At 41.7% G+C, this 24,629-nt stretch overlaps 1 protein-coding gene across 1 annotated transcript in view; it reads left to right on the top strand.

The window, feature by feature from the left end:
- The window catches only part of lrp2b (low density lipoprotein receptor-related protein 2b), a gene marked incomplete at both ends in the record, with an annotated part of 143,661 nt that overhangs the window by 9,438 nt on the left and 109,594 nt on the right, over window positions 1–24,629 (top strand). Inside the window, 20 exons of the mRNA XM_084167517.1 lie at window positions 652–768; window positions 1,408–1,551; window positions 2,864–2,980; window positions 6,228–6,356; window positions 6,948–7,117; window positions 9,439–9,662; window positions 10,043–10,249; window positions 10,584–10,786; window positions 11,324–11,464; window positions 11,607–11,816; window positions 12,498–12,690; window positions 12,990–13,115; window positions 13,584–13,714; window positions 16,642–16,779; window positions 17,112–17,390; window positions 19,416–19,658; window positions 22,135–22,257; window positions 22,599–22,715; window positions 22,992–23,188; window positions 23,348–23,528. Coding sequence (XP_084023643.1) covers window positions 652–768; window positions 1,408–1,551; window positions 2,864–2,980; window positions 6,228–6,356; window positions 6,948–7,117; window positions 9,439–9,662; window positions 10,043–10,249; window positions 10,584–10,786; window positions 11,324–11,464; window positions 11,607–11,816; window positions 12,498–12,690; window positions 12,990–13,115; window positions 13,584–13,714; window positions 16,642–16,779; window positions 17,112–17,390; window positions 19,416–19,658; window positions 22,135–22,257; window positions 22,599–22,715; window positions 22,992–23,188; window positions 23,348–23,528 — 3,390 coding nt within the window. The remainder of the gene's footprint in view (window positions 1–651; window positions 769–1,407; window positions 1,552–2,863; window positions 2,981–6,227; window positions 6,357–6,947; window positions 7,118–9,438; window positions 9,663–10,042; window positions 10,250–10,583; window positions 10,787–11,323; window positions 11,465–11,606; window positions 11,817–12,497; window positions 12,691–12,989; window positions 13,116–13,583; window positions 13,715–16,641; window positions 16,780–17,111; window positions 17,391–19,415; window positions 19,659–22,134; window positions 22,258–22,598; window positions 22,716–22,991; window positions 23,189–23,347; window positions 23,529–24,629) is intronic.

The following is a 24,629-nucleotide window of genomic DNA, read 5'->3' on the forward strand; positions in this document are numbered from 1 at the left end:
CAAACATTTGTACCTCTCGCTATATCAACTCAACAATATCAACCATACAGAATCTAATGGAGGTTTTACTGTAGTGTTATTTGCGAACTTTATTGTAGTATTCACTGTAGTTTTTTTGCGGACGTGAGTGTATACTATAGTAATATAGTACTATAGTAATTACTGTAGTGTTTTTGCGGACTGTAGTATACTGTAGTATTTACTGTAGTGTTTTTGCAGACATTACTGTAGTATTTACTACAGCGTTATTTTTGCGGATAATACTGTAGTATTTACTATAGTATTCTACAGTATACTACAAAATGCTATAGTAAATACTACACATGATCGAGGGATACTACAGTGTATACATAGTATTCTTCAGGTTAGTACAGAATTCTATAGTAAACTGTAGTATTTTTTCATGTTGGGAGCAGCCATTCAGATTTGATGGTTAGTCATGGCTTTGTAAAATGACAGACAGAAAGACTGACAGAAAGACCGACACGCGCACACACACACACACACACACACACACACACACACACACACACACACACACACACACACACACACACACACACACACACACACACACACACACACACACACACACACACACACACTCACTGTATTTTATTGCATTGTATTGCATGATATTCTTCCCCTTAGAGTACCAGAGCTGTAGTGGAACTCAGTTCACCTGCTCCAGCGGCCGCTGCATCCCTCAGAACTGGGTGTGTGATGAGTTCAACGACTGTGGGGACTACAGTGACGAGAACGGATGTGGTGAGAAACTCACTAGGAAATCTTGGACAGTTTATTATGTCACTGACTATGAAGATTGAGACATTGTTGATTTGGACATCTAAACGGTAAAATGTTTATAAGTGACAGAGAGGAACATAAAAGAGGAACAAATAACATTCTAGCTGTATGTGTAGCAAAGTAAATATTCAAAGTAGTGGTCATACTAAAGTGAATGGAAACAAAACACATAAAAAAAAGCCCTAAAACATTGACAAATGAATGAATGAATGACGAATGAATGAATGACGAACAAATGAATGAATGAATGACGAATGAATGAATGACATTTTGTTTTCGTGTCAAATCGGCAGTTGGCAACCCATTCCTTACGGGATTAATTGACACATAAACAAACGTTATAATAATTCACTGTGATAATTCAGTGATTATTTTTCCAGTGTTCTGTGCAGTGCGCGCTGCATAAAGAGTGAAACAGAAATCAATACATAATAGTAAATAAGGTTATCCAAGCAATAATTATATTGCCATTATAGTCAAAGCATTAACATTTTAGTCAAAGCTGCGTGAAATGTGTAATTATTGGATAAAAATAACTGTGTCATTGAGGCCTACCCAGCAAAAGGTGATAAATGAAATGTGTTGTCTTTGCTCTCTCAGATAGTAACTCCCGAGACTGTTACCCTGGTGAGTGGCCTTGTCCAGGCTCCTCCATGTGTGTGCCAGTGGGCAAGGTGTGTGACGGCAAACCAGACTGCCCCAGAGGAACAGATGAGACCAACACCACCGCACAGCAAACCTGCAGTGAGTCTCGTCTTCTATCTGACAGGTTTTACTACTGGGCACACCTTTGTACTGGGTTTTATGAGGTTAACAATTTGGTCAGCATGACTTTCTCTAAATGTGTTCGGACGTGGGCATGGACACAGGCACGCACGCACATACTCTCATACTCTCGCATTTACTCGCACACACAAACACACACGCTTACACACCAGACCTGGGTTCAAATACTATTTAAAATATCTAAATTACTTTCACATACATTCGAAGTAAGTATTCAGATATCTTTAATTTGAAAAGACAAGTAGTTTAACATTTTAATGTATTTGGAAACACACTTGGAAAGCTATTTGAAAATGTCAAATACACTGACTCAAATACACTCCCATGCGTTTAACCCAGGTATTTGAAAATAGTATTTAAATCAAGTATTTTAAAATCCTCTTAAATACAATTTGGTCGACTATTTGTTTTTTACCAATAACCATTCAAATACGCAAATAAAAGCACTTGTTTTGGGCCCTGTATTTGAAAATACTCAAATACACAGAAAAAGTATTTTAAACACCAGATACATAAAATACACATGTATATAACACACACACACACATACACACACACAAACACACTCTTAAAAGGACAGTATTGCACCCAGTCAGCTCACTGCTGTGTGATGTTTCATTGGGCAGTAAAGCCAAGGTCCTGGAGTCATGCAATAAGACTGTACTCTTGAATGTTTTTATGTTTCTCCAAACTCACCTGTTACGACAGCCATCGTCACATTTATGGCTTTAGCTCTCACATTCACTTATCACTTCATCAGCATGTGCGTGCACACTCTTTGTTAAAGATTGACTTTTGCACTTTTACTTATTACTGTGTACAACTACATAAAAATGACCTCTTTAGTAATTATACTGACGTTATAGTGTAAGTCATAGGCAGCCAGTAGAAGATGGATGGTGGACATTCAGAGAAAGTTTCCCCCGACAGAGATTAAGCATAATCCTGAACTAAAAAGCACTTTTTAGAATCTCCATTCAACATGCTTCTTAGTCCAGGACTAGGCTTGATCTGTGTCCAGGAAACTGCCCCTCAACGGCTGCTACCCAAATGGTACCCTATTCCCTATTTACTGTGCTACTGGTCAAAAGTAGTGACTATAGGGAATAGGTTGCCATTTGGAACACAGAAATCTAAAAGTGTTAAAAAAGTGTTCGAAAACTAAAATTGTTAGTACAGCATTGGGGGGTGTTGTAGATAATTATTTCCTGTTGCAGTCCGGCCCATTTCCACCACTAGTTGTATCTCCCATCTCTTTCCCCTCTCCCAGGCCTGGACCAGTGCTCAGCGCTGAGCTGTGAGTACCTGTGTCACTACACCCCACAGGGCGGAGCCTGCTACTGCCCAGACGGCTTCATCGTGGCCAATGACAGCCGCTCCTGTGTGGGTGAGTCTGAGTGTGAACGGTATGATTGGTGGAAGTAGTAAGTACAGAAACAGCTGAAGAAAGTGAGGAAGGAAACAGGGCCACTAGCAGTGATGTCACAAACACTATGAATGAATCCACACACAGATTACTAAATAGAAACAGATGTAGGCCAGAGACATTTAAAACAATTACCATTCTGTAACATAGACAAACAGAGGTCTGTTCTATTCTATTCAATTCTATTATGTTAGTGTAGGTACAGGTAACTGCCAAAATAAAGTAAACACCGATAAAAAGTGTCTTAGTAGGGTGTTGGGCAACCACGAGCCGCCAGAACAGCTTTAATGCACCTTGTCATAGATTCTACATACTCTATTTTGTATTTCTGTATTTATTATGGATCCCCATTAGCTGTTGCCAAGACAGCAGCTACTCTTCCTGGGGTCCAGCAAAATTAAGGCAGTTATACAATTTTTAAAACATTAAAATAGATTCATTACAGATTTCACAACACACTAAGCGTGTGCCCTCAGGCCCCTACTCCACTACCACATATCTACAACACAAAATCCATGTGTACGTGTGTGTATAGTGCGTATGTTATCATGTGTGTGTATGCATGTGTCTGTGCCAGTGGAGGTTCCTCAGAGGAGGAAGGGGAGGACCATCCTCCTCAGTGAATCTCCTAAAAATAGAAATGGTAAAACATTGAAAAAGTTATCCTTTTTAGATAAAACTATACTAAATATATTCACGTCACCAAATAATTGATTAAAACACACTGTTTTGCAATGAAGGTCTACAGTAGCCTCAACATCACTCTGTAGGGTAGCACCATGGTGTAGCCGGAGGACAGCTAGCTTCCGTCCTCCTCTTGGTACATTGACTTCAATAAAAAACCTAGGAGGCTCTTGGTTCTCACCCCCTTCCATAGACTTATACAGTAATTATGACAACTTCCGGAGGACGTCCTCCAACCTATCAGAGCGCTTGCAGCATGAACTGACATGTTGTCCACCCAATCAAAGGATCAGAGAATGAATCTAGTACTGAAAGCATAAGCTGCAGCTAGCTACGCTGCAGTGCATAAAATGTGGTGAGTAGTTGACTCAAAGAGAGAGAAAGACAGTTGAACAGTTTTTAACAAATTAATTTATTCAAAAATGAAGGAGAAGCAAAAGAGAGAGAGAGATTTCATCATTATTTTTCACTTTCAGTTTCACTTATTTAGCTAGCAAATGCAGATGGCTAGTTTAGTTACTCAAACACCTGGCTCAAACAGAGCTGGCTATGACTATCCAACACAACACTGGAACTCTTCCAAGTCAAGGTAAGCTTTTGGTTTTATTCATTTATTGCCACCGGGGACGGTGTAACTGCTTACAGACTATACACTGTAACGTTACTGCATGATTGTAGTGGGTTTACTTACAAATTATTTATATTAGCTATGTTGACTAGGACGTTACTTTAGCTAATATTGGGACAATGATGTAGGCTGTGTGTAGCGGTTATGACATGGTTTGGCTTGGAACGTTTTTTTCGCCTGGTCACATACAGCAGATGTGTTGTTCATTGAAGTCCACAAACGAACGGAAAAGGTGAGAGAAGGAGAGTGCTTAGAGGCCAGAATTAATCCAACGTGGCTGCTATGAAAGTGAACTGTGTTTATGCGTGATCAGGAGTGTATTCATTCCGCTGATTCTGTTGAAAAACATTTCTTAAACGGAAGCAAACGAAATAGGAATAAAAATACCTGAATTTGTCCAATAGAAACTCTCGTTTGCAACTGTTGGACTAATCATTACACCCTAGATAAGCTAGATGAAGGCAAGAGTGTGCAAGGCGGTACTGTCTGTCCATGTGTCACTGTCTGTCATCTAAACATTTTCTCCCGACCTGTGTGCACCTACGTTGTAAACTTTCATTCATCGGCTAGGTTGTAGCAACCTCATGATGGGCATAGGGAACATTTGAGTACCATGTAGTAGCGTAAACCCATCGATGTTACATTGAACTAAGTGAATGGAATATGAATGACAGTCATCCAACATAATGTAATAGAAATAAGGCCATGCTCATTAAAACAAATATTGTCCTCCCTCATCATAAACGGCACTGACTGCCACAGGTCTGTGCATATGTTTGTGTTACTTCACAGACCTCGCTGTTCCATAAGGTGTATTTTTTATCAGTTTTTTAAATAAAAATGTTGTGCTTGCATCAGTTACTTGATGTGGAATAGAGTTCCATGTAGTAATGGCTCTATGTAGTACTGTGCGCAAGTGGGTGTCAATTCCTCTCACAAATACAAGTAGTGATGAAGTCAATCTCTCCTCCACTTTGAGCCAGGAGAGATTGACATGTATATTATTAATGTTAGCTCTCTGTGTACATCCAAGGGCCAGGCGTGCTGCCCTGTTCTGAGCCAATTGCAATTTTCTTAAGTCCCTGTTTGTGGCACCTGACCACACGACTGAACAGTAGTCCAAGTGCGACAAAACTAGGTCCTGTAGGACCTGCCTTGTTGATAGTGCTGTTAAGAAGGTAGAGCAGCTCTTTATTATGGACAGACTACATGGGGCTCCTGAGTGGCGCAGTGGTCTAAGGCACTGCATCGCAGTGCTAACTGTGCCACTAGAGATCCTGGTTCGAATCCAGGCTCTGTCGCAGCCGGCCGCGACCGGGAGACTCATGGGCGGCGCACAATTGGCCCAGGGTAGGGGAGGGAATGGCCGGCAGGGATGTAGCTCAGTTGATAGAGCATGGCGTTTGCAACGCCAGGGTTGTGGGTTCGATTCCCACGGGGGGCCAGTAAAAAAAAATAATGTATTCACTAACTGTAAGTTGCTCTGGATAAGAGCGTCTGCTAAATGACTAAAATGTTAGCTAGGAGGGATGCGACACCATTCTTCCACAAGAAATTCCATAATTTGTTGATGGTGGTGGAAAACGCTGTCTCAGGCGCCGCTCCAGAATCTCCCATAAGTGTTCAATTGGGTTGAGATCTGGTCACACACACGCACACACACAAACAGACACACACCCTTCAGACCCCCTATGCTCCTTTGAAAACCTTATTTCAAAGTCACTGAGATCTCTTCTTCTAGCCATGGTATGCATGACCCTAAGCTGTGTGGAAGCACCTGCTTTCTATATACTTTGTATCCCTCAATTACTCAAGTGTTTATTTCATTTGGGCAGTTACCTGCAGGTTTAACCTTGGATGAAGGCTACATGACAACACTGTGGTTGTGTTCCCCAGACTATGACGACTGTGACATCTGGGGGATCTGTGACCAGCTCTGTGAGGACCGCCCCGGGACCCACCGCTGCAGCTGTGCAGATGGATACTTCCTGGAACAGGGCAACCGCTGCAGGGCCAACATCTCAGGTACAGGATGTGACATCACTAGCTCCACTCGTGATCACGTGGGAGCACTACTGTATTTTTGTTCAGGTTCAAGTTAATTTAATTCATTCATATGCAGAATATAATTGATCTCTTAATTGTGTAATGAATAAAATAAACGGAAAACAAACAAACATTCATGAAACATACATTTAGGGAACTGTCGTTTTTATGATTAGTTGTGGTGTAGTGTGGCTAGTGAGCTAGCACGAGTGAGCATTGTGTGAAAGTGATGTGATTAATTGTGGGAGTTCCATTGAAGGTCATTATCCAAAAGGGTCATTGTGAAAAGACCTTTCTTGTGTGCATAATTGTGCTTACGTAAACCTACAGTAAGTGTACCAGTTATCATTCCAAAATATAATTGACTGTCCTATATAGGGTTAAGTCCGTTAGTTCAAAGACCTGGATGTATGCCCTGTATTTTTTCCAATTATCTTCTCAGTAAACTGTTTAACTTGAACTCAGGCCTCTCTGCCTCATCCATAGATAATAACCTAACATGGTGTCAGAAGTAGGATCAGAATGAACCCTTTACAGGATAACAACCTATGCTTTATATCTACCCTGTAGCTGGCTTGCCACAACTCATCTTCACCAATGGTGGCGACGTGATGATGGCAGACATTCATGGGCGCTTTATCAGAACCCTGGTCCCTTCACAGGGCAGAGGTAGCTCGGTGGGTGTGGGGTACCACTGGCACAGTCAGAGGGTCTTCTGGACAGACACTAACACTCAGAAGGTGGGTCGCATTTACTGTTTGCGGGTGACATTTCCATCGCTCTAAAACAGCACTGCACTGTGAACTAATGCACCGCAACGATCTAAATATGGAGCAATTGCATTGGTTTTGGCACATTTAGTGCGCTGTTTACTACATTTCCGGTTAAACTAAAGTTCCCCCTAACGGAAATTGTCAAAGAAAAGTTACAACATAAATCGCTTACAGTGCATTATCTCACAGTGCAGGTGACTTTGCCAGAGAAAATGTTTGCCCATTGTGCGCAAAAGCATGGGAGACCTAAGATCTAAATTTGTGAACATTTGTATGAATATAGGCCCAAAAAAAAACATACTCTGTGTGTCATGCCTTAAAGAAATAGCTCATTTTGAAATGTTAGAAAAATAAATGTCTCTGTTTGGTATCCAATAATGAAAATGTCACACAATATTAATTCAAGTAAGGTAGTGAATGTTATTTATAATAAGGGTTACATGGAGAAAATCGGACCTCTCTGAAATGAAAATGGATGGTATTTTCAAAAGTTAGGCCTACCTTTCCACCCCATACAATGTAGGCCTACTGACACAGAAACATTTCAGCTTTAACTGCTGGCTACTCTTTTTCCGTGGCTTAACCCAACGAGAGAAGGTCACAAGTGTTTCCCTAAAAGCTGTCTGGGTTCAAACATCTTCTATTGTACGGAAAGTGAATAGCTTAATCAATTGATAGTGACAGAATTAGATTACTTCCCTAGTAAATTTGTTGTCTCCTCGGCTATAGAAAGTTGTAGCTCAGCATCTGAATGTCAAAGAAACTAAACAATGATATCCCCATATACATCTTAGCCACTTTTTTCCCTGGTATTTTACAGCTTCTTTCTAGCATAAAGCAGCGCGGACCAAAGCGCTGTTGTAGATCACTTTAGATAATCGGATCTGTTTTTTTTTCTTCAAAATCTGACAATGGGTAGACCTGTGCTTTTTGACATTTTCTTTAATAAAAGGTAGGCCTATGGCATATCCTCTCATACCCCCTCAATTCGAGTACTGGTTTTAACTTAACAGCCCTTCACTGACAAGGAGGTAAGCTATTTAAAGAGTGCATGGTGGGTGGAGGAATTGGCAGACAAATCTGTGGATATAGCAGCCTATAGCCTAATTTCGTCTGTCAAACAGGTAGGCTCCAACACAATATGCTTCAACACAAAGCCCTCTTGTTAGTAAAGTCTAATTAAAATGAAGATGGTTGAAATGAATTATGCCTACTTGAATTTGGCTGTCCGTTTCCGATTGATTGTGCAGCGGCTGCTGCTGCTTCAAGTTTCAGCACCACAATGTAAGTTACTCGAATCTGCTTTATTGAGAGGTCAATAACTCTCATAAATACATCATGGGCAAGAAACATATTGTTTTTATTCAAATCAATTATAGTAGTAGCAAGCTATCAAAGTTGACCTCCGGTCCTCCTTCTCATCTTCGCGTTCTCCTTCTCAAATTGAACAGAACATAGGCTATAGGCTAGTCCGCCCCCAAGGTATAGATTTTTGTGGACCAGGCATAATAATTATTTGACTCTCCTCCTGAACTGTCACTGTAGGCCTACACAGCACAGCATTGGTTAGACAGCACAAACAAAAGTTTTGATCAGCAAGAGCATAGCAGGCCATGGGCTCAGGGTTGTAATATATATTGCAGTGTGTAATGCAGCCTAGTTTTATTTACACAATCATAGCAGAGCAAAAGACTTTGCTCTGTACTTCTCCAAGCATGCACTCCCTATAGGATATGGATCATTTGATTGAGACCACACTAAATAGCTTATAGGCGCACTTGATATTGTGCGCCCAGCAGAGAATCAGAAATGATGGCCGATATAACTCTAAAACACTGAAAAATATTGATATTTCATCAAATACAAATTACATGTATATTGAAAAAATATTACTCCTTGAATGAAATTGAAAAAGCATCCCCCATTTTCCTCCCTAAGTCTAAATGTTAAGAATAAGATTTCAACATATTTGCCATATGTAATAAACTCACAAACTAAAAACACCCTTTGAAACAGCTTTGTTTGTGTTTGCTGAATCAGACTTGCTTAAAATGTCTTTAAATTACCATTGCAACACAATAGTAATACTACAAATCGATTTTTAACACATTTGTCATGCAATCATTTCCAGTATGGCGTGTCCCTTGAAACATTTTTTGCACTGAGGTTAATGGTGCAATCTAGGATATATGCAGCTGTTTTTGAACAATTGCGATGAATGATATACCCATTTATTCTTCAAGAATCCCCGATTGTAGCTTTAAATTAGTGTCACTCTGACCCTATAGGTGTACTCTGCCAACTTTGATGGAGGTGACATCCAAGAGGTGCTGACCGAGGCCGTTCACAGTGCCCAGAACATCGCTGTGGACTGGATCAACTTCAAGCTCTACGTCCTAGAGGCCAGGGTGGAGCGCATCGACATGTGTGACTTTGACGGAGGCAACCGGGTCACCCTTGTGGCCGAGAACCTCTTGACTCCCCATGGGCTGGCTCTGGACCCCACAGTGGGGTAAGAACTTTGAACGTCTCAACACCAAAGACATGAAACATGGAACCCATCCCCTTTACATTAATATAACCCATTGACAAACACACCCATTGAAAAACAAGGACAAGGAGATTGAAAGAGAAATGTGATTGTCAATGTTTTTTACAGGAACTTTTTCCGACTCTCCTTACATGTGTGTAAAACCAACACTGTTTTTGGAGCACAATTATGCTATCTTGGTCCTAACCAAGCTTAAATCATGAATTCAGTTATTCTCCCACACTGTACTGCCCATTGTATTATTAATAACTGCTGCTAACTAGCGCTAGCTAACTCAAGTTAATCAACACCCTCCTCCAATGCTAACCCTCAAGAACTAACTTGGCTCCTGCTTTTTGAAGGTACATGTTCTTCACGGACAGCGGCTACATCAGTGAGGACATGAAGCTGGAGAGGGCTTACATGGATGGTAGTAACCGTGTGGAGCTGGTGAAGACCAGGCTGGGGATACCGACTGGTGTCACCCTGGATATTGTCACCCAAAGGGTCTATTGGTCCGACAGCCACTTTAACATGGTGGAAACGGTCACCTACAGTGGTCTGGAGAGGTACGCATGCAAGTCCTCATGTCTCAGGCAAGGTCCTACTAATTAGGGTGTGCCAGGTAGCCTAGAGGTTAGAGAGGTGGATCTGCAACTGGAGGGTTGCTGGTCCAAATCCCAAGTCAAACAGGAAAAAATTATAGATATCCTAGATGCCATATCCTGCCTGTGTGCCCTTAACCCCAAATGAGCTCACGAATTTGCATGAGCTCAAATTGACAATGGATAATAAAGTATTCTTCTTATTTTTTGCCGAACCACCGCCTTTACACTAGCGTGCTTTTATATGCACAAATCATTGCCATCTACAGTGTTAGCCATGTTTGCTAATTCTCCACAGGAAAACGGTGCTCAACGGTGGCACCCAGGTTCCATACCCATTTGGCATCTCTGTTTTTGAAAACCATGTGTTCTTCACCGACTGGACCAAGATGGGGGTAATACGAACCAACCGCTTCAACGGTAGCGATCCAATCCTCATCTACCGCACCGCAGATAGACCCGGTCACATTGTGGTCGCACACCCTGTGCTGCAACCCATTGGTGAGTAGAAGAACAGCAGACTGCCTATCAAGAAGGACATGGTTTTCTCCAGTCTTGCAGTACTTTATAAGCCTGGTTCCAGATCTGTTTGTGTTGTATAGCCAACCCCTACGGTCATTTTCATGTTCAGGAGTTGGAAAAAACAGCACAAACAGATCTAGAATCAGGCTAGTACTTTATACAGTATATCTTACCAATTAATGTACTTTTGCTAGATTGGAATGTGCCTGATTCTGACTGTCATGCACCTCTGCAGGAGGTTGAGAGTATGTTGCTCTGTCTGGTTGCAGTAAAGTCCATAGGCATTGTGAGATTTGATCATCACACTATGATATCACAGCATACACAACCTTGGGGATATTTAAGATGGTTTGACTTTGAACATGAGCATCCTTATATGCATTTATGAATCTAACTTTTTAAGAGATATTTGATGGTAGTCAAAAGTCACTACTGAGTCCATCTTTAATGTTTTTTGTGGGCTTTTAGCATTGTTGTAATTGACCGTGTGCGGTCCTACTCTGCTCTCTCCCACAGTGATGAGTCCATGCGGTCGAAACAACGGGGGTTGTCAGCACATCTGCGTCCTGAGCCACCGCTCCGACAATGACGGCCTTGGCTTCCGCTGCAAGTGTCGCCTGGGTTACGACCTCCATGAAGACCGCCACAGCTGCTTCAGTGAGTGACTGGGACGGAGGGGGTCTCATCAATTATTAAAAGCCCAATCCTGAATTAATTAGTAAAACAACAAAACGACAGTCCTGCCACTTGGTAAAGAGTTTAATAATAAAGAGTATCTGATTGTTCTGTCCCCATCCAGAGGTGAGAGACTACCTCCTGCTGGCCACCCAGTACGCAGTGCGTGGAATCCCCCTGAACGTGTCCCTCCAGGAGGATGTGACTCTGCCGCTTACCGGCCTGGGGGTCACGTTCTCCTCATCTGCCGTGGAGTTCGACGGCAACGAGGAGGCCGTGTTCTACAATGACCGCAGCAGGCAGATCATCTACAAGTCCAACACCAACGGCTCCAGTGAGTTTGTAGTCTATCAGGGCCCGTGTTCACAAAGCGTTTCAGAATAGGTTTGCTGATCTAGTGTCAGGTCTTTCCTGTCCGTATAATCTTATTCATTATGATCTAAAGGGGAAAATGTATCCTAGATCAGGACTCCCTGGTTTAGCTGAATGCGTTCTGTCATGTCCTGCCTTTACCACAAGGTGGCAGTAAAGATTGCAATGTGTTGAACCGCGATATCAGATCTGTTCCAATATTGACATTAGCATACCACTTAGAATGAAGCGATGTATTGGACATGCATTCTAAGTGAGATGTTAGTATGGACATAGAAAAATAGCTTCCTGTCTTTATGCACATAAGTGATTTAGTAGTAGGAAAAATATTGAACTGAAGTAGAAGAAGGCTAAAGAGGACTTTACACATAAGACTTCACCGTTACACATTCTACATTGCTAATTTAAGTCTGTAGTGCTACCTTTTAAATTGATTTATTTCTCCAACTCACTAATTCTCACTTAATTTACTACCACAAGCTATATTGAAGTTACTGATACATAACATTCAACATATCTGTTTTGTTCTCTGGTATTAAAAAGGAAAAATACCACATCCAATTGTCAGTTGCTGGACAAAGAAAGCATAAGAGTTGTGGACATTACATTTTTCATACCGGGAATTTAATGTTTGGTTCTCCAGACGCGCAGATCCTGACAGGTTACAGGGTGGGCCATGCGGAGGCCATGGCGTACGACTGGACCTCCAAGGTCCTCTTCTGGACATCCAGCTCCTACAGGGTGGTGGTGGCCTTCAGAGTGACCGACAAGTCCAGGCGGGACATCGTGACAGGCCTGAAGAGCCCCAGGGGTCTCGCTGTGCACCCCAGTGCGGGGTGAGAAACATAATTTAAACTTAAATGTAATATTTATTTATTCAGGTTAGTTTCATTGAGATAAAATCTATTTTTGAAGAGAGACCTAGTCCAACCAAGACAGCAGCAGGGGGGAATAATGTTTCAGATAAATCTCACAACTTCCAGACATAGACACACCATAAACAATTTAGGATCAGTTTTGCCTCATAGACAGACACACAGTGAATAAGAATACATGGACGGGGGGGACTGGGATGGGGGGACGGGGGGACTGTCTTCTCTCTAGACAGTCCTATAACAAAGATATTGGCCCACAGATACCTGTTCTGGACTGACTGGTACCGGCCAGCGGTGATCATGAGGTCCTGGACTGATGGCAGCAACGCTGTTCCCCTCATCAACACCACCTTGGGCTGGCCCAACGGACTCACTATTGACTACATGTAAGGAGGGATACTATGTACTGTTTGTTTGGGAGTTTCTATGCGTCCCAATTTTCTACCCTTCTGCCCAATCATACTGGACTCGAGTGATTGCCGATGGAGACTTCCCTTCATGGATTTAAAAGGAAAGGACTGGTATAAGAAGTAAAGTGGAAACTGCCTCTAGCCCATGGCTTTACCAATCCAATACTTTTAAATGTGTGGGGAAGAGTGTACACTTTTCAGAGAATTGGAGGTCGTCCCCTAAGATTTCACTCTAGCTCTTAAAGTAATGGCCGGTTCCTTCACAATTTTACTCAGTTAACACGTTTTTAAAACAACTGGAATCTTATATGGAATTGATAAGATCTCTGCTAGCATGTCACAGGAATATTTGTCTCATCAATGTAAAGACGCATAGCTGATTCCTATGATGATTGGGAGCCTAAATAGCAACCTGATCTCTTCTGACTTGGTTCCGGTTGGCAGGAATGACAGGCTATACTGGGCGGATGCCCTCCTAGAACAGATAGGCCACGTGGGCATTGACGGGTACGACAGACAGATGTTCTCCAACATCGGGCAGATCACCCAACCCTTCTCCATCACTATCCATGCAGGTGGGCACAATCAGAGGAGCTGAAGGCTCTTATCTTTATTTGTGTAATTGTGAATTGAACTACATTTACGTGTTAAACTGTTTACATGTGGGTCACTAGGGACTATGGATCTGTCTCCGTCCATTCATACGTACGTTAGTCACTCACAATATCTCAGAGACCATGGCCCGATTTTGACTAAACTTGGGTGAATGGTGCGTCTTGCCATGAAGATCTGCATTTACAAAATTACATAGATTGGCCCAAGGGGGGTGCGATAGTAATCAACTGAAAACTTTGAACAAGCATATCTCTTGTCCCGTTTGAGCTACAGCCATGAAATTTTATACATACAGGTAAAAGTCAGTAAATTAGAATATTTTGAAAAACTTGATTTATTTCAGTAATTGCATTCAAAAGGTGTAACTTGTACATTATATTTATTCATTGCACACAGACTGATGCATTCAAATGTTTATTTCATTTAATTTTGATGATTTGAAGTGGCAACAAATGAAAATCCAAAATTCCGTGTGTCACAAAATTAGAATATTACTTAAGGCTAATACAAAAAAGGGATTTTTTAGAAATGTTGGCCAACTGAAAAGTATGAAAATGAAAAATATGAGCATATACAATACTCAATACTTGGTTGGAGCTCCTTTTGCCTCAATTACTGCATTAATGCGGCGTGGCATGGAGTCGATGAGTTTCTGGCACTGCTCAGGTGTTATGAGAGCCCAGGTTGCTCTGATAGTGGCCTTCAACTCTTCTGCGTTGTTGGGTCTGGCATTCTGCATCTTCCTTTTCACAATACCCCACAGATTTTCTATGGGGCTAAGGTCAGGGGAGTTGGCTGGCCAATTTAGAACAGAAATACCATGGTCCGTAAACCAGGCACGGGTAGATTTTGCGCTGTGTGCAGGCGCCAAGTCCTGTTGGAACCTGAAATCTCCATCTCCATAGAGCAGGTCAGCAGCAGGAAGCATGAAGTGCTCTAAAACTTGCTGGTAGACGGCTGCGTTGACCCTTGATCTCAGGAAACAGAGTGGACCGACACCAGCAGATGACATGGCACCCCAAACCATCACTGATGGTGGAAACTTTACACTAGACTTCAGGCAACGTGGATCCTGTGCCTCTCCTGTCTTCCTCCAGACTCTGGGACCTCGATTTCCAAAGGAAATGCAAAATTTGCTTTCGTCAGAAAACATGACTTTAGACCACTCAGCAGCAGTCCAGCTCTTTTTTTCCTTAGCCCAGGTGAGACGCTTTTCGCGCTGTTTCTTGGTCAACAGTGGCTTGACACGAGGTATGCGGCAGTTGAAACCCATGTCTTTCAAGCGTCTCTTGGTGGTGGATCTTGAAGCCCTGACTCCAGCAGCTGTCCACTCCTTGTGAATCTCCCCCACATTTTTGAATGGGTTTTTTTCACAATCTTGACTAGGGCGCGGTGATCCCTATCGCTTGTACACTTTTTCTGACCACAGTTTTTCCTTCCCTTTGCCTCTCTATTAATGTGTTTGGACACAGAGCTCTGAGAACAGCCAGCCTCTTCTGCAATAACCTTTTGTGTCTTTCCCTCCTTGTGCAATGTGTCGATGGTCGCCTTTTGGACAGCTGTCAAATCTGAAGTCTTCCCCATGTTTGTGTAGGCTTCAGAACTGGACTGAGAGACCATTTAAAGCCCTTTGCAGGTGTTTTGAGTTAATCAGCTGATTATTTTGTGGCACCAGGTGTCTTCAAAATGTAACCCTTACACAATATTCTAATTTTGTGACACACGGAATTTTGGATTTTCATTTGTTGCCACTTCAAATCATCAAAATTAAATGAAATAAACATTTGAATGCATCAGTCTGTGTGCAATGAATAAATATAATGTACAAGTTACACCTTTTGAATGCAATTACTGAAATAAATCAAGTTTTTCAAAATATTCTAATTTACTGACTTTTACCTGTATATGCAGAACCCTCATGAGTAACAAGTTCCCCATAAGGACCTACAGTATAAGCTCTGCCCATTAGATTTTCAGCAAATTAGACTTTTTGTCCCCCACCAAACTTTGACCTACAGTCATGTAATGTTTATATATATATCTCCTCATGATAAACAAAAACATTTCCCATAAGGACCTATAAGCTCTGCCCATTAGATTTCCACAAATTAGACTTTTTGTCCCCCACGATTGTGTGTGGGGGAATATATTTTTTTAATAAAACGCTGCTACTCTTCCTCCCTATATGATTCGATGACACTACATAACCACCTGGTCTTTTGTCACGAAACTTTGCACAATGATAGAAGGTCACTCCAAGGTCACTCCGATTGACCACATGGTATCTTATATGTGGCTATTGCGTGCTTGGGCCCCAGAATTGCTGCTTGCAGCTATATTTTTTGATAACTGATATTCAGATTTAGACCAAAAAAGCAAAACATAACACCATTTCGCAACAGCTCTGATGACATATCTACCTGTGAAATACATTTATTTCCCACATGCCACTAAGTTTGTTCCTTTATCCTGTAATGCATCTCCCTATCAAGCAGTGGAGTCCGTTCTCTGACATCCCATCCATTGTGAGCTGTCAAGTTTTGATTTCCAGTGAGGGAAAAAATACTTTTTTTCACTCTCTCCCATTAATCCACACAACATAAGTTTTAATAATTGGCACTAATTGGCCCAAGGGGGGAGCTGCATCATTTTTGGGGGATGACATGTTTACTGTTTCCTTTTGTTAATTTTTATCTTCTTTCTCTTTTTCATCTCTCTCTACCCCCTCTCTTTCCCTTGTATTTCTGTATCTCCTCTCTTTGTTCTCCCTTTACTCTTTCCCTCTCTCTCTTACCCTTTCTCTCTCACTCTCTTTACCTCCCTCCCTCACTCTCTCCTCTCTCTCTCTATCTCTCTCTATCTCCCTTTTTTCCTTCTCTTCTTCCAGATTACCTGTTTGTGTCAGACTCGAGGACCAGGTCGGTGTTCCGGATGCGGAAGAGGGATGGGGGTGAAATTACCCCTATCCGAAAAGGAATCTCCGGAATCCTGAACGTCAAGGCTTACACAGCTGACCTTCATGGCAGTGAGTGAAAAATAAGCAATTTTACACACTTATTTGTTTTGTGAATAGAGTTTATACACCTAGTACGCAACATTTGCATTAGCATTTAGGTTACTCGTGAAATGTCATCTCTACTAGCCTGGGTACCAGTCTTTTTAGCTAACATTCCGCTCCTTGCCACTCCTGGCAAGGAGTGTAATGTTAGCTAAAACGACTGGTACCCAGACTACATAAAATAATACATGGGTTTTAAAGACCCAAAGATGTTTTTGCATGTATTTTCTGCTAATCTTTTCTCCACGTCTGTTTCTCGTCTTTCTATTTTATATTAATTTCTCCTCTCTGCCTCAAAGTGTTCAACAGCCGGTGCAACATGGTACCAAATGGACGCTGCAGCCACTTCTGCTTCCCCGCGCCCTCCTCTAGCCGTGTGTGTGGCTGCCCCTACGGCATGAAGCTCCAGGAGAATCAGAGGGACTGCGTGAAGGACGACTCAGTCCCCCCTATAGACACCAGCTGCGGAGACTACTCCTTCCCCTGCGACGGGGGCCGCTGCATGCCCAACTCGTACCGCTGCGACGGGGTTAAAGACTGCATGGACCAGACGGATGAGGCCAACTGCACTGATACAGGTGGGGGCACTAGAATGGCCGTTTGCATCCTGGCAATGTGACTAAAATGGAGGCCATCTTGGTCAGGGAATCTTTTGTTTTATACAGTGGCTTGTGAAAGTATTCACCCCCCTTGGCATTTTTCCTATTTTTCCTTACAACCTGGAATTAAAAAGGATTTTTGGGGGGTTTGTATCATTTGATTTACACAACATGCCTACCACTTTGAAGATGCAAAATATTTTTTATTGTGAAACAAACAAGAAATAAGACTAAAAAACAGAAAACTTGAGCGTGCATAACTATTCACCCCCCAAAGTCAATACTTTGTAGAGCCACCTTTTGCAGCAATTACAGCTGTAAGTCTCTTGGGGTATGTCTCTATAAGCTTGGCACATCTAGCCACTGGGATTTTTGCCCATTCTTCAATTTAAAACTGCTCCAGCTCCTTCAAGTTGGATGGGTTCCGCTGGTGTACAGCAATCTTTAAGTCATACCACAGATTCTCAATTGGATTGAGGTCTGGGCTTTGACTAGGCCATTCCAAGACATTTAAATGTTTCCCCTTAAACCACTCGAGTGTTGCTTTAGCAGTATGCTTAGGGTCATTGTCCTGCTGGAAGGTGAACCTCAGTCAAAGTCTCAAATCTCTGGAACACTGAAACAGATTTCCCTCAAGAATTTCCCTGTATTTAGCACCATCCATCATTCCTTCAATTCTGACCAGTTTCCCAGTCCCTGCCGATGAAAAACATCCCCACAGCATGATGCTGCCACCACCATGCTTCACTGTGGGGATGGTGTTCTCTGGGTAATGAGAAGTGTTGGGTTTGCGCCAGACATAGCGTTTTCCTTGATGGCCAAAAAGCTCAATTTTAGTCTCATCTGACCAGAGTACCTTCTTCCATATGTTTGGGGAGTCTCCCACATGCCTTTTGGCGAACACCAAAAGTGTTTGCATATTTTTTTCTTTAAGCAATGGCTTTTTTCTGGCCACTGTTCCGTAAAGCCCAGCTCTGTGGAGTGTACGGCTTAAAGTGGTCCTATGGACAGATACTCCAATCTCCGCTGTGGAGCTTTGCAGCTCATTCAGAGTTATCTTTGGTCTCTTTGTTGCCTCTCTGATTAATGCCCTCCTTCCTGGTCCGTGAGTTTTGGTGGGCGGCCCTCTCTTGGCAGGTTTGTTGTGGTGCCATATTCTTTCCATTTTTTAATAATGGATTTAATGGGGCTCCTTGGGATGTTCAAAGTTTCTGATATTTTTTATAACCCAACCCTGATCTGTACTTCTCCACAACTTTGTCCCTGACCTGTTTGGAGAGCTCCTTGGTCTTCATGGTGCCGCTTGCTTGGTGGTGCCCCTTGCTTAGTGGTGTTGCAGACTCTGGGGCCTTTCAGAACAGGTGTAAATGTACTGGGATCATGTGACAGATCATGTGACACTTAGATTGCACACAGGTGGACTTTATTTAACTAATTATGTGACTTCTGAAGGTAATTGGTTGCACCAGATCTTATTTAGGGGCTTCATAGCAAAGGGGGTGAATACATATGCACTTTTCCGTTATTTATTTTTTAGAATTCTTTGAAACAAGTTATTTTTTTCATTTCACTTCACCAATTTGGACTATTTTGTGTATGTTCATTACATGAAATCCAAATAAAAATCAATTTAAATTACAGGTTGTAATGCAACAAAATAGGAAAAACGCCAAGGGGGGTGAATATTTTGCAAGGCACAGTATCTCTATGAGTGGGGGACAGTGCAGACATTTTGTGTTTGACTGGGAGTGTGCGAACGTACATGTGCAAGATTGTTTGTGGTTTTCATTTGTGTGTGTGTTTATGTGAAATAATGAAAACTGTATGAGTGTGTGTCAAATGAGATAATCAGCATCATGTAACTGTAACTATTGTGCTCCCAAAGCAAACAAACACAGACAACCCAACATGTTTTACCTATGTCCTCCTTTACTTAATATACCCCCCACTATGCTATTCTCTTCATGCTTCTTTCCTCTTCTCCTTCCTTTACCTGTTTACCAGGCATGACCTGCTCCCCGTGGGCGTTCACCTGCGACAACAAGCACTGCATCCTGTCCGGCTGGCGCTGTGACGGCCATGAAGACTGTGGTGATGGCTCAGATGAGGTCAACTGCCCCACACGTCTGCCCTTCACCTGCAGTTCGGAACAGTTCGCCTGCACTGACGGCACCAGATGCATCCCCAAAGCCTGGACATGTGACGCCGACAAGGACTGCAGCGATGGCTCGGACGAGAGGAACTGCAGTGAGTAAAAGTAGGAGGGGCCAGGATTGGGAGGGTCGGATACAGTTTTATAAACATACTGTTACTTAAGTGTATCCCTAGTCAAAAAATCCTATAGGATTAGTACTTTTTCTAATCGAATCCTATAGGATTCTCACAGTCCTATAGGATTTTGTCACCTCTATCAGATTCCTATTGGAATCCTATTGTACTACTTTTTTCCTATTGGAAAGCTAAATTAATCGTATTGGATCCTATAAGATTCTAACAATCCTATTGGATTTTGTCACCTCTATCAGAATCCTATTGGAATCCTGTTGGACTACTCTTTTCCTATTGGAAATCAAAAGTAATCCTATTGGATCCTATAGGATTCTCACAATCCTATAAGAGTTTGTGTCAACTCTATCATAACCCTATTGGAATCCTATTGGACTACTTTTTTCCTATTGGCAATCCAAAGTAATCATATTGGATCCTATAGGTTTTGCAGAATTTTGTCACCCCAATCAGAAGTGTTTTCTTAATTTAACCCATTAAGTTATTGTTTGTTCTCATTTGTTCCAGTACAATATAATAATATAATTTACAAAACATTTTGTTGATCAGAAAACAACAGTTCTATATTAATTTATGTTTTATTCACCACCACAATATGGGAGAGATTCAAGGCTGCAAGTTCATTTGAAGTATGACCACCAGTACAGTACAACTTTTTCAACAAAACACTCATTTGAGTTATTTGATTTGATTCTTATTCATGCAACTTCTTGTCTTTGAATTAGACATTACAATATGACATGCAAGGGTTCCCCTTACAATGCACAGCATCTTTACATTTCTTTATATGCAAATAAAAAGTAGAGGGAAAATAAATATTTACGTACAGTAACACAATACAAGAATCCAATAGAAAAATCTGAAATCAGATAAAGTCCTATAGGATAGGTTCAAAATATGATATGATTTTCTATTGGATTCTATTGGATTTTTTGACTAGGGATATGTTTACTTGCCTGACGACTCAAACGGAATTCTTCCACTGCTATATGTTCGCTACATACTTAAGTCTGAGACTGCCATCATTGAAGTCGTTTGTGTTGTACAAAACAAATTCATCAGCGATTGGATCATCTCTAACCAATCAGTGTATCGAAGCCAATGATGAATTTTCTAAACGCTGCTTTACCCACGTGTGTTCAACTTCTGACTCTGGCCGAACCCATCGGTTTCTGGGACCAATCAGAATGGTTAGAATGTGTTTACGTTGTAGAACTCGTCGGGGAGGTAATCAGATCCAGACTCATTGCGGACAAGAAACTAACGTCCGTGGGCGTGGCGTAGCGTTTGGGCGGAGCAAGGAATTTGGGTAGCCAGGCAATATGTTCACAGTATATGAACTGAACTACATTGTTGATTTGTGTGTTATTTTATTTGAAGGGGCAGACTCATCAAGTCCCAACTTCTAAGTACCCAGAGATTTTTGTAATTTCTCAAGCCTTTACCATCTCATACATGTAGCAAACAGACATGATGTTAAAGGGATAGTTAAAAAATAATAAATATAAACTAAAACGTGAACTATAAGGATAGACCTCTGTCTTAATAACTCTGTCAGGGATTGTTCTGCCATTGAAATCCTTGGACGGGCCACCTAAGCGTTTTTTCAGTCCAAACTGTGTAAACTTTTTTTGGGGAGAAAAACAATTTCGGGATGGAAAAACACTTTCAATGTAAACTTAAAGCTGCAATATGTAACTTTTTGGGCGACCAAATTAACATAGATATGTCATTCTCATTGAAAGCAAGTATAAGAAGCGGTAGATCTGTTCTATGTGCGCTATTTCTATGCTTCCCGTTCTTAAGTTTAGTTTTTGCGTCTTTTACTTTCAGTTTTGTACACTAGCTTCAAACAGCTGAAAATACAATATTTTTTGTTATGGAAAATATATTTCACAGAGGTTTAGATGGTACAATGATTCGCTACACTATACTTGCTTGTTTTGTCACATAAACTGAAATTATTTGAATTTTAGCAACCAGGAAATGCACCATTAAACGACTATACCAGATATAAAGTATGTAGAAAATATAATAGACCTATATATTTTAACTAACAATCTCCACAATAAAAGCTAGACAGTCACTGAGTATTGAAAATTCCAAAAACAATGAATTTAGCAGTATATATTTTGTTATTATGTTTGAACAAAAGAACACAGCATTAGCCATGGCAAAATGCATAGAATTGCAGGAAATTTGCTTTAAAACTGCAACATTTTCTCTCAGCTGCATGGCAAAATGTGTAGAATTGCAGGAAATAAGCGTAAAAATGCAAACATTTCTCTACACCACCAAGATTGGGGACCTCTGAAATGTTCTCTAAAATTCAGCCGTGTCGATGGGCCAACCGTGCCCCCTGCCACACCCCTGTCACGTCCACCACCTAAGCCCCTTTTTGATTCAGAAAAAAACCCTGCTCTGTCTCTTTTGTCAGACGGGACCATCGCTACGTGTGAGCCTGGGTACTTCTTCTGTCCCGACCACCGCTGCATCTACAGCTCCTACGTGTGTGACGGAGACCAGGACTGTATGGATGGCTCAGATGAGAAGAACTGTGGTACGATGAATAATCTAAGACTATCCTCCTCTGTGTGCTCTGTCACTGTAGTTCTGGGATGTACAAGAGAGAATGACTTCTATTCAATAAACTTATATTTCTATTTAATAAGCTTATATTTCTTTAAGTACTCTTGTTAATCTAAGATTTGTATTTTGCAATGTTGTGCAATGTTTTTCCCCACCCTTTCCATTTCTCAACTATGCTCTTCTCTTTTTTGCCTCTCATCCCCTTATCACATTCATTTTCCTACTCGCCTTTCTCCTCCCTTCACCAATCATCCCATTTCCTCTTATCTCTTCTCCTTTACCACCCCTCCTCTTCGCTTCCTTTCCTCTCAGAGTTCTCCTGTTCATCCTATGAGTTTGCCTGTGCCAGTGAGGACCAATGTGTCAGTAGCATCTACCGCTGCGACGGGGTCTTCGACTGCAGGGACCACTCAGATGAGAGTGGCTGTCGTAAGTCAACTCGTCCTGCTTCCTGTGCCATCATCCTGGGTTGACTCAGATTTCAAGTCATATGACAAATTCAGTTGTATTTCTCCCATAGGAGAAATAATTGCTTTATAATTCCTAACTTTGAGTATGGCTGTGTTTTAATTTTATTGCAACGACTTATCAAGCCAAATATTTATGCTTATCTGAGATTCAATCATATATTAATTGTATCATATTCAGCCCTCCAATGTCCTTTATGGACTCCTCAATCAGTTTGTTAATTTCTTACGTCTGCAGCCACGCGAGGACCTGGCCTCTGCCACAACGATGAGTTCCAGTGCCAGACGGATGGCCTGTGCGTGCCCGACGCGTGGGAGTGTGACGGGCATCACGATTGCGAGGACGGCTCTGACGAACACAACTCATGCCCGCCTATAACATGCCACATCAACTATTTCCAGTGTGCCAATGGCAACTGCATCTCTCCGAGCTGGGTGAGTGAGTGGGTGGGTGAATGGGTGAGTGAATGAAATGAGTGAATAAAATGAGTGCGTGAATGAAACTAGTGAATGAATGAATTTGATTAGACAAATTCTAAATACACGGGAGTACATCTATCGACTTGTTTCCATTGTGGTCATCGTTATTATTAGGTGTGCGACGGCGACAACGACTGCAGGGATATGAGCGATGAGCAGAACTGCCCCACGCCTCCTTTCATGTGCCCCTCGGGCCAGTGGCTGTGCCCCACCGACCAGGTGTGCATCGTCCTAGGGAAGGTGTGCGACGGACAGCGGGACTGTCCCAATGGAGCTGATGAGTCGCCCCTCTGCAGTGAGTGAAATTGACATTTCTAGTTTAGAAGTAGTGTATGACATGTGAAAACTTTCAGGTGCACAAGTGAAGTCATTAAGAAAGATACCTGCACACTGTTGAGTGCTCCTGCAGTGTTGTTGTGCAAAGTTTTGACCCGAAGGTAGTGCTGAGCGATTAGTGCTTTTTGAGGTCGGTTCGGTTTCGGTTAGATTATAAAAAAATTATATTTATTTTTAATTACATTAAATGCACTATGCATTATGTGGGTTGAATGCTGTAACAACACAGAATAAAATAATTAATAAAAGTCCCATGAGGGTAGTGATTGCCCATTAATGCTTATCACTAAGTGATATGATTATTAACCATAATTTATTCACAGTCACAATATTTCAGTTGTTGTGTGCATTACATTTGTTTTATTTGATGACTTTATAATTTCATTCCAAGTCATCATCTCAACTCTATAGAGCTGCTGCCTATGCTGTCTGACAAAATCACTTTTTTAGTAGTCCTTCAAAGTAAATAAGGCATACTTTTATGACTGCTGTATCAATCACTTAGATAATGTATTTTCAGGTAGAGATACCTCGCGAAGCAACTGCTCTCTATACCTCTCGATTGCACATTCTTCTGTCTTTTCTCTCCCTCTATGTGTCTGCCCCACACAGAAGTAGGCGCAAAATGGATTATGGTCATTGTAGTTAATTACCACGTTTTCTGTGCTAAACTATGTAGAATACATGCCTGTTGGAAACTACAACTCCCTACTACACTGAAGAAAAATATTAATGCAACATGTAAAGTGTTGGTTCCATGTTTCATGAGCTGAAATGTTCCATACGCACAAAATCTTTTTTCTCAAAAATGTTGTGCACAAATTCTTTACATCCCTGTTAGTGAGCATTTCTCTTTTATCAAGATAATCCATCCACCTGACAGGTGTGGCATATCAAGAAGCTGATTAAACAGCATGATCATTACACAGGTGCACCTTGTGCTGGGGACAATAAAAGGCCACTCTAAAATGTGTATTTCTGCCACAGAAGTTTTGAGGGAGTGTGCAATTGGCATGCCGCAGGAATGTCCACCAGAGCTGTTGCCAGAGAATTTAATGTT

This window comes from Coregonus lavaretus (genome assembly GCF_964263955.1).
Source record: "Coregonus lavaretus genome assembly, chromosome: 1".
Classification (NCBI taxonomy): Eukaryota; Metazoa; Chordata; class Actinopteri; order Salmoniformes; family Salmonidae; genus Coregonus; species Coregonus lavaretus.